Genomic DNA, 10,631 nt, shown 5'->3' on the forward strand with positions numbered 1-10,631 from the left:
TTGGAGCAGATATTTCCAGGAATCTTCCAACTTGGTCTATTCTATGATTCTAATAACAGATTTATATAATCTAGCTTGATTTTTCTTAGGTTGAAAGATTTTATTTTATTTTCTAAATGAAATAAAAAATGAAAAAGTGAGAAATAGAGTCAGTACAGGTTTTCTCATATGCTGATAACAGCATTTGAACTGTTAGTCAACCAGTTGCATATTGAGAGATCTGTACACAGAAATGCCAGTACTCTTCATGATCATTTCTGTAAAGGACAGTCATTTAAACAGTCTTATCAAGAGACATAGTACATTATCATAATATGCTAATTGTATCACTGAGAGTCCACTGTCTTATGTGTGGGTTCAAGTACAAACATTTGAGTGTAATTAAAATTCATTTTTACTCTTCGTTTCTGTAGCCACAAAAAGAATCAAATGCAACCAGTTTCCAGATTAATGTTGTTTTAGAAAGCACAATTTTTGTTTAGGTGGGTTTTTGTTTGTTTTGTTTTTTTTCAAATTATAATCCAAACAAAATGCTAAAATTGTTAAAAAACGTTTAAAAATATCCTCACTAAATAATAAGCTCCTGTAGTCTCAGCTCTAACAGTGCAAAGCAGTGGTAGGCTTTTCTTTTGTAAACCTTAACACTTACTTGCTAAAGATTTTGGCAAAATTACTCTTTGGTAAGAGATTTCTCATATGAGAAATGAGATGTGACTTTCTTCGATGATATGTTTGATCAAATCCACTTCCAACTATGTGTTAGTCAGGAAACTTGGAGAGTGAGATGTGTTAACACAACTTGAAAATGACGGTGAAATATCTAGGTTATTGTATCCGTCACTACAATTTATAACAAAAAAAGTATAAACCATGACTGAAAATTGAATTGGTAGTAACACCATCAAAACTATACACTCTAGTACAGCATTTTTTACTGATAAAAGAAATGTATTTAGCATAATTTCTTCATGTTTGCAGGTCTGATGCTCTCAAATCCATGCTTCATAAAACATATGGCTTTTTCAGGAAAGAGTATGTCTTTCCTGTTACTCTCTGGCAGACTCTACAGTAAGTAGACAGTAAAACGATGAAATATTTATCTTGTAATATTCCTATAATCATCACCTTTCCTTTGATAAAAAGAAAACATGTTTTGGGGTTTTTTCTTATTTCTGTATGTTACTAATTGGTGGAAATCACAGAATTATGGAATCATTTATGTTGGAAAAGACCTCTAAGATCATCAAGTCCAACCTTTGACCAATCACCTCCATGTCAAATAGACCACAGCATTAAGTGCCATGTCCTGTTGTATCTTGAACACCTCCAGGGATGGTGACTCCACCACCTCTCCTGAAGTCCATTCCAGTGTTTAACAACCCTTTCCATGAGGAAATTCTTTCTGATATCTAACCTGAACCTCCCCTGGAGTAGGTTGTGGCCATGTCCTCTTATCTTGTCGCTAGTTTCCTGGGAGAAAAGACCAACCTCCACCTTGCTAAAACCTCCTGACAGGTATTTCTAGAGATAAACTCTCCCCTGAGCCTCCTTTTCTCCAGGATAAACAACCCCAGTTCCCTCAGCCACTCCTGAAAATGAAATGTACGGTTCTTTGCTAGTTGAATGTTCAAACAAACACATCTAGAGTAAATACATTCAGTAAGCATTAGGGCAGGACATGAGTGGTTGAAGATCAAGTATAAGAATCAGCTTATAAAAACATATTGATATAGAAATAAGACCATCAAAAATATAGTTTGGGGCAGATTCAAACAAACTGAGGAAGGTTTTTCTTCAAATAAATTACATTATGGTTGCCAGAATTTTTATGAGAGGAATGCGGAAAAATATTTTTCAGAGGGACTTAGTGTGGAATTATTAAGTAACAAATTATATCATGCTTAAAAAGTCTCTACAGCAGACAATAATTGAAGCCTGGAAAATTTGAGGGCTAAATATCATGTTCATTTTTATTATTGTGAATTAATAGTGAACACTGTTGAAAATGAAGTCTTGGCTAGAAGTACATTGATCTGAACCACTACATCCATTTTTCTGTCTTTTTCTTTATGGGTTAAATAAATATTTTTTAAATATTTCCGTCTGGTTTCATCTGGATGTGGAAGAAAGCAACATCGAAAAAGGAAAATCATAGGCTCATGGTAAAATTCAGATTGGAAAGGATGCCAGGAGGTCCCCAGTGAAGCCCCCTGCTCAAAGCAGCATCAGCCAGAAGGCATGATGATTCAGTTGAGGGCTTTTCCCAGCCTGGTCTTGAAAAGCCCCAAGGATGCAGACAGCACAGCCTCTCTAGGCTTTCCACACTGGAAAGTCCCCTTAGGGAAGAAGGTTGCCCTTTCTTTCCAGTGTGAACTTGCCTTGTTTCAGGTGAGACCTGTTGCCTCTCATCCTTCTGCCATGCACTTCTGTTGAGAACCTGACACTGTATTCTCAACATGCAATTTGGAGTCCTGCTGCAGAGACTTCCTCTGGGCCTAGACCTTGGCACCTTTCCATAGGCAATCCATCTCCAGTACTCCTCCTCAGAGTCCTTGTCTGCTTTCCCTGGACACAGGACATGTACCTCTGCATCTGTGACTGCTCATGGTGGTGAGAGTAGCCAAAGCTGCTTCTTGTGTATTTACTCCTAACTTCTTGTTGGAAATAGGCTGTCCAGGCTTTCTCTTCAATACAGGCTCTCCAACACAGCTCCTGAATGCCCATTTCTCCAGAACTTTTGTCTGTGGAAAAACTGCTTTGTTTGCAAGTCATCTTACTTCTGGATGGTTCCTGAAAAACCAGGATGCCTGAGATTCAGAGCTTTGCTCTCCTGAGCGAGATCAAGCCAAGGTGTGTGAATCACCAAAAGTCCTCATTCCACTGGGATGGGGTTTGTGACCCAGAGAGCATTTAGCCATAAGAGCACAACAAGCTCTCTCCTGCCTGCCAACCACAGCCATGGGGAATTGGGCCGGCTGCTGCTGTCAGAGATAGACAGAGTAGTGCCTAAAGAATGGCCAGAAACATTTGGGTGCAGAGGCACTAGCAGGACCAGCTGCTGGTCAAAGGCCTTGGACACCCCCGCATTGGTGCTTGGAAGTGGGAAGTGAGGAAAGCAGGAGAGAAACACCTTATGTTGTAGCAATTAACAATGACGGAAATCATCATACACATCTTTAAATTGAAAGCACCTGGCTGTTTATTGCAGATGAAAAAGGTCAGGCTGCCACAGGGGCCAGGCGCTCCTCTGAGGTCAGTGGTGTTCCCTCATGAGAGATGCTGGCTGCAGAAGCCTGCTAGGAAGTTGCACTGGAGGGCTCCACAGCTACTGGATCCCCCTGTACTCAGTTCCTATATTCCCCCTCCTCCCTGTGAAGGGTTGGGTGTCAGGGGTCTGCGATGTGGGTTGTCATGCTTCTGGGGGGATCTGCTCCGGCTCTTGGAGGGCTTGATGTCAGTGGACCTGTGACACAGGTTGTAGTGCCACTGTGGGGATCTGCTCCGGATCCTGGCTGCCTTCCTTTGGCGGTGGGCAGACTGGTCAAACACATATTCCTCATAGTTGCCATCCACTGTCACGGTGTGCAGCAGTCGCTCGAAGGGCTGCTTGCAGAGTGGGCACGTCTCTGTCAGTTTGGCCCATTCTCGGATGCAGATGAAGCAAAAACAATGCTGACAGACCTCCACATAGGTGGCATTTTCAAGGTCACCCAGGCAGATGGGGCATCTGCCATCTGCTGCTGCCACCTCTGATGGCCCTGCTGGTGGCAGCTGGCTCATGCTGGCCCTGGTAGCAGACTCTCTTCTCCAGGACTTCTGCAGTGCCCCACACCTGGCCCTGCCCAGAGAGACATGCAAAGTGCTTGGATGCCTGACCTTCTCGGCGCTTGAAGGGGAAAAACAAGGAAGGTCCAAGCAAGCTGTGGGTTGGGAAAAGTGACTGTATCCCAAAGGGGTCACCTTCTGGGTGCTTCAAAGCAGAAGCAGCAACAGCAGCAGCAATTGCCATGTGGGCCAGCCAGACCAAAAGGCAGCCCTGCAACCCTACCTTCCACCCTTATTTCTCCCAGGCAAGCAGCCTCCACTGGATGTTGAGGTACTGGGGAAACCTCCTGCCTGTGCTCCAAGGGAAGAGCAGGCTTGGGCAAGGGGCCCGGGGCAAGGGGACCCCATGTGGCTCTAGGTTGGAGAGGTTCTTGCTGGGACTTGGAAGGGTCTTGGACAGACTCTGTGGAGGTCTGCTTCATGGAGGGAGGCAGGGAGGGAGGCAGGGAGGGAGGGATAGCAGGAGGGGGAGCCCCAGTCTCTTCCACACCTCCCTAGTGCTCAAGCCAGATGGGTGAGTGCCCTGGGGCAGGCTCTGGTGAGGTGTCAGGAAGCCCTGGGGAAAGAGCTGCTGTGCCCAAGACACCAGAGCCCCCAACAATGTCTCCCAGACACGGCCTAGTTTAGCACAAGGTACCTGAAGGACACAGTGATGGAGCAGGGAAACTTGCTGAAAGCCTTCAGTGCTGGATGGCCCCAGCACCCTCCTGGCTCTCACAGCCCCAGGACAGCTCCTGCATGGGACCCACAGGTCCTCACAACTGGGCAGACGGGAGAGGAGTTTAGAAGAGACTGCCTTTTCTCAGTACCTGGAGCTGCTGCTCTCTACCAAGCCAAAGCTTAAAGAGCGAGACCACGATCCTCCTGGATCCTGCTCGCCATGTGTGTGTGCCCACAAAAGTTCTGGACAGTGCCAAGGGATAGAACTTTTGGGTGCTGAAAAGCAGGAAGGTTGGGGTGATGTCACAGTCACATTCTGTGATGTCACTGGGTTCCAAGGAGCCACTCATCATTGGCCATCCCAAAGGGAGGTACCCTAAAGGGAGAAAGTTTTTTTGGGAGATGCTTTGGTACCTTCCTGTGGTGTGGCAGACTAGTTTTCAGCTCCAGCTTATCACTGAAGCAAAGGTAACACATCTCCTTACCTATTCAGCAGTGGGCTCATAATTTTCCTAGTCTTCTCCTTGCCACTTAGATGTTTAGAGAAGTTCTTGTTGCTTGTGGCATTCCTTGATAGATTCAGTTCCAAGTAGCTTTTCGAGTCTTACTGACAAGTCCCTTACTCATGCAGCCCAGTATACCCTTGGACTGCTTTGCTAAAGGGTGGGTCACAGTTCTGGCTCGTGTTCAGCTTACTGTCCACCATTCCCCCCTGTTGCTGGACCAGATGAAAACAGATAGGGGCTGCTCCATACAATCCCTGTGCAGGACCCAAAGGTCCTTGCAACTGGACAGATGGGAGCAAACTGTGGGAAAGGGGAGGGAAGGGTTTCCCACCACTGGCCACCCAGACAGGAAGACAGATGGTTGTTTTGCAAGATGTTTGGTATCTTCTTGTTGCCTTGCAGGTGGGTTTTCACCTCTAACTTATTATTTCTGTGATGAAAAATTGGTGCCCTGTGCACAAGGGCCTGGCAATAAGCAACCCACCAAGGAGGGAGGGTAGGGAAGCAGGTGATGGTTCATAAATAGTTACCAAGCAAGGTAGAAAAAGAGAGAAAAATGAAGAAGACAGACACTTCCACTACTGAATTCATCCTGGTCTCTAAAATAAAACTGTTCACATAATGGTAGAGTGGTTGAGGTTGGAAGACTCACCTGCAGGTAGCCCTTTGCTCAAACAGGGCCACCTAGAGCCTGTTGCCCCAATCCCTTTTACCAAAATTTCAGCTCATGTGTTGCTGTAAGAAGATACCAGCATTAGATTTCTCATCTTCCAGAATTGAACATTAATGTGTAAAGCATTCCTTTAGACATTAGTAACTATATATTGGTTTTATAAGGAGTAATACCCAATATCTTAGAGATCACACTGTTAAATTTCCAAACTTAACCATTGCTTAATTCTGTTTGATAGAGTAAACTATGTTTTTTTTTTTACTTTATAATAATATGGCATTATAAAATAATATGGTATCATTGGTTTGAGTTTCCCCCTTATTCCTAGAAAGAAAAACTCACGAAACACCCAACAGCTTTGTTATCTTACTTTGCAACCTGAAAAAAACGCTGGAAGCAGAGTAACTTATGTGTCAGTGAGTTTATAATGTGATCAGGAAATAACAGGATAGGACTTATTTGGATAATAAGATTTCATGGTGAGAGTAAATCTCTTCCTATGATCATTCTGCCTTAACGTTTTCCATGAAAGATTTTGTTGTAAGAATCATTCTGACTAATAAAAAAAAGGCAGCAGACGTAGGCAAAAAAAGATATTTCCATACATTTGTTTTACTGATTTAGTGATTAGATGCATATTTGACAAAAGTTTCTGAATAGTATATGAAATTTTAAATTATTTATTGATGAGATATTTTTAATTTCTGGATTTTTAAACTGCCCATACATCACTTGCACACAGATAGAGTTAACTGTAATAAGATCAGAGCAGAGAATCCACTGTTTTTTAAAGTCCTTGGTGCAACTCAAATTTCAGGAGGGTATTGAAAGTGGTGGTTACATTTCCCACTCAAGTAATACCATCTTTTTCAATTATTAATGTTTCAATTGTTTAGTGTAACTGATACACACTTTATCCACCAAGGAATTATGTAAAGTCTTTTGGTAGAAATTAAATCAACCATCTGGTCCTGAGTGCCAAAAGAGGCTTTTTTTTTTGTCTTTATTTCTTTTCTTCCATAAGTTTATAATACACAAAAATGCCATGCACATTCTGTGCTTTTCTCGCAAATAGGCTTAAAATTTTAATGCTCTCCAAAAGCCATTAGAAGCCTTTTTTTTTATTAAGAAGCATTTGAATAATACATTAATTTTTACTTTGAGTAAATTTCAAGGGAAAATTTGGTCTCAAATCTTTTCCATGTCTTTGACATAGTTTGTCACAATCTGCAATAAAATAGTTGTAACTTAAAAAAAAAATTAATAAAACCTTTCTTCCCTTGAAGTTCTCCTCCCCTCAAAAAAGCAAGAAAGGTCATTCCAGGTTTTATATTTTTAAAACTACAGAATCACAGAATCATAGAATATGCTGACTTGGAAGGCACCCACAAGGATTACTGAGTCCAACCCTTAGCCCTTCACAGGACCATTCCCAAGAGTCACACCATGTGCCTGAGAGTATCATCCAAACACTCCTTGAATTCTGTCAGACTTGGTGCTGTGACCACTTCCCTGGGGAGCCTGTTCCAACACCCAACTACCCTCTGGGTGAAGAATGTCTTTCTAACATCTAAACTAAATCTCCCCTGACACAACTTCAGGCCATTCCCTCAGGTCCTGTCACTGGTCACCACAGAGAAGACATCACGGTCTACCCCTTCTCCTCCCCTCATGAGGAAGTTGTAACTGCAATGAGGTCTCCTCTCAGTCTCCTCTTCTCCAGGTTGAACAGACCAAGCGACCTCAGCCGCTCCTCATACGGTTTCCCCTCAAGGCCTTTCACCATCTTCATTGCCCTCCTTTGGGCACCCTCCAATAGCTTAATATGTTTCTTATATTGTGGTGCCCAAAACTGCACACAATATTCAAGTCAAGGCCTCATCTGTGCAGAGCAGAGTGGGACAATCACCGCCCTGCCCCAGCTGGCGATGCTTTGCCTGATGCCCCCCAGGACACAGTTGGCCCTCCTGGCTGCCAGGGCACTGCTGACTCATATTCAACTTGCCATTGACCAGGACTCCCATGTCCCTTTCTGCAACACTGCTTTCCAGCATCGACCATAGATTACCACAATGACATCTACATTATTTGTTTACCCCTTAATTCTTACTCAGAGCAATGTCTTTGTGGTTGAAGTCCTGACTGTGGCAAATCATGTTTAGTGCAGCCTGAACTGAACAGAGAAAGGTGCTAACAGCAGTTTCCTTAAGCGCTTAAGACCTCTTTTCTGAAACTATTTAAAAGACATTAATTTAAAATTCTTGCTGAGCTCTCATTGTGACTTTCTTTAAACCTGTTTATTTAATTATTTTTCACAGACACAAACAAGTTAGAAAATCTGTCCCACTTATCTGGAATATTTTGTAACTTCACAGAAATAACCTATCCAGGAATTTAAGTAATTCTCGTATTTATTTGATAACTTCAATTATCAAACTGTTTGGTTTGGGGTTTTTAATAAGCACAAGTGAATCTCACTGTTCCTGGAATCCTTGTTTGTTCAGGGATGACCTGTAGCCAGCAGTGTCTCTAGAAAAGCCAATAAGGCATGCTGCAGCGTGTAAGGCCAGTCTTCTTCTAGATACCCAGTGAAATGTGTTAATGGTATCTGGTTGTGCTCAGGCTATGTGCAGCACTGTAGTGAAACCTCGACACTTAATCTTCAGTTATACCACAGTAGCTAGTTTAAGGGACAGCACTGCTCACCTGACTCGAGGAAGGGGGAAAACCAACATCAACCATAACTCACTATATGATTGATTTGCTAAATGATACCTGAGGTGTTAAAGAAAATTGCTGAGTGAAAATCAGTTGTTAAACACTTCTTTACATACAGTTTTCTGGAACAACTGTATCTTCTGACTGTGGTGGTAGAGGAACAAGGTACCCAATGAAAATATTTGCAAAATATTGTTTCTATGTAGTTACATTATGTGTAACATTTCTTCCAAGAATATTCAATGTGAAGAAAGCTGGTGCTAGATACACTTTTCACTGAATTGACAGAAAAGCATCTGTGTGGCTTGGTTTTTGCAGTCAAACGTCAGTGCTTGCTCAGGGAAATAAACAAGTCACTCATAACCTTTACTCAAGTTAAGCATTAGCTTTTTATAAAAGCACTGTCACTGTGTTACATAGTCACCCATAGAGGTATATGCAGAGGACTTAAAAATAGGAAACCCTTGATAAAAAAACAAAGATTTTTTTTTTTTTTTCAAACAAGCTTATTAAATTGTGGATTATAGTATGAGCAGATGTTAATTTTGGAAAAGGTAGCAGAATATTTTTCAGCACTAACGTATTGTGGGGAAAAAAGGAATATAAATAGAAACATATTAATTTTTTTTGGTGATTATTAATCCTTAATATGAACAGGTAACAAAACAGGAAACTACACAGACAAAACAATGGTTAAGTCATGGACATGTTCTTTGTATATCAGAATATACAGGGTATACCTGTCCTTCCATGAGACTACCTTCTTGACCAAAATAGTGTCTACATTATCAACCTTTAAAAAGTCTTAGTGTAAAATGTGACTTTGCATTTGTATCTTTGTATTTTAAATTAGCTACATAATCTCACAAACCTCCTAATATATCACAATTCCCTGATGTGGAGGATCTTGACTCACCATGCCACTTTACAGAGTCACTTTGAAGACACGTGCAGTGTAGCTCTTTTTTCCATGAAGGGAAAAAAAAATCAAAAAGGTTTGTTGAAACAAGGTTTGACAAGCCTACTTCTGACATCTGCAAGTATTGAGAATCTGCAAAAAAAGCCCATCCATCTGACTAAAGAAAATGGAAATAATTCTTCTTGGGACAATCATTGTCATAGTTTTCTCACGAATATATCTAGGAAGATAACTGTTAGACAGATGCTAAATTGCTGAACTGATGAATATACAGAAAATGCCTTACTCAGAATACAATGTGATTTCATTCTAAGCAGAGTACATTCTAAGTACAACTGGTGTAATTATTCTGCATGTCTGCAGGTCTAAGAAAAATGCTGTGAGTATAATCAAGACCGAGATACAGTGGTTTTTGATCTCACTAAAGCTTCAGTAAGTCAAAATATTTCAAGGGTCCTGATTCTTAAATTGGACTATAATAACCATGACAACTTCATTTCTTCTCTCTCATACAGAAATGAAGATTCATGTTCTTAATCACAGAGATGTTTTTAAAGAGCTTCTGCTGTAACAAGTGACTCCCTCAGTGTCTGTATAACACAAGAAATGTTTCACCAAGGTTTCTTTGTTCAGAAAATACTTATCAATGAGAAATAAACTCTTTTTCTCTTTTGTTTCTTTTTTTGTGTGTTTGTTTGTTTGGGCTTTTTTAGGTTTGTTTTTTTGTGTGTGTGTGTGTGTGTGTGTGCAAGAATCTATCCCCCTTGGTGAATATATCAATTACTCAGGACTGATTTTTTAAGTAAATCAGAGTCAATGGTGAAATGCTTAAGGTGTCACTATATCTTCAAGACCTTTGTGTATTTGACTTACACCTTGATGCACAATGATGAATATTCATTTCCTTCTGAACACCAGTAGAGGCAAAGAGATAAACAAATATTGTTGTGTTTTTGTTTTATCTTTGGTTTGTTTGGGTTTTTTAAAGATGACTAAAATAACCTAAGGATATGTAAAAACATCAAAACTTCTATGGTATAAAAAAAATCATCTGGGAACTCACAAATAAAAGTACACTGAGTATTGTGGGTGTTTATACAAGAGGAGGTAAAACAAAATAAAGAATTTGCTGTCCACTAATATAGTGTTAATGTGCCAGAATGAGCTAGAAAATAATCTTCTTCTTAATAGACATATAGTTGCATTACATATACTAGTAAGTGCAGTAAAGCAGACTTAAAAAGGTCAAATGGTTTCAGTAGACTTTTTTTCTCTCAAACTGTCAATTTCAAAACCCAAATCATTTGTGAGGAAAGATTTATTTTTGTGA

At 40.9% G+C, this 10,631-nt stretch overlaps 1 protein-coding gene and 2 long non-coding RNA genes across 3 annotated transcripts; 2 read left to right on the top strand and 1 right to left on the bottom strand.

The window, feature by feature from the left end:
* Window positions 1-902: 902 nt before the first annotated feature.
* Window positions 903-9,980, top strand: LOC116787689. The gene is made up of 2 exons (XR_004357392.1): window positions 903-1,068; window positions 9,817-9,980. It is a non-coding gene; the product is annotated as an uncharacterized LOC116787689 (long non-coding RNA).
* Window positions 3,176-4,758, bottom strand: LOC116787687 (E3 ubiquitin-protein ligase Topors-like). Its single transcript, XM_032689511.1, has 2 exons — window positions 4,463-4,758; window positions 3,176-3,838 (listed from the first exon to the last, which is right to left on the bottom strand). Exon 2 carries the CDS (start codon window positions 3,778-3,780, stop codon window positions 3,352-3,354), a length of 429 nt encoding a protein of 142 aa, XP_032545402.1. The 5' UTR covers window positions 3,781-3,838; window positions 4,463-4,758; the 3' UTR covers window positions 3,176-3,351.
* On the top strand, window positions 4,817-5,616 carry LOC116787688. Its single transcript, XR_004357390.1, has 2 exons — window positions 4,817-4,953; window positions 5,394-5,616. It is a non-coding gene; the product is annotated as an uncharacterized LOC116787688 (long non-coding RNA).
* Window positions 9,981-10,631: the final 651 nt, after the last annotated feature.

The sequence above is a fragment of the Chiroxiphia lanceolata genome, chromosome 5, assembly GCF_009829145.1.
Source record: "Chiroxiphia lanceolata isolate bChiLan1 chromosome 5, bChiLan1.pri, whole genome shotgun sequence".
Classification (NCBI taxonomy): Eukaryota; Metazoa; Chordata; class Aves; order Passeriformes; family Pipridae; genus Chiroxiphia; species Chiroxiphia lanceolata.

Bases quoted from the DNA above. Each gene is read 5' to 3' on its own strand.
- LOC116787687 (XM_032689511.1), bottom strand. From the start codon at position 3,780: ATGAGCCAGCTGCCACCAGCAGGGCCATCAGAGGTGGCAGCAGCAGAT.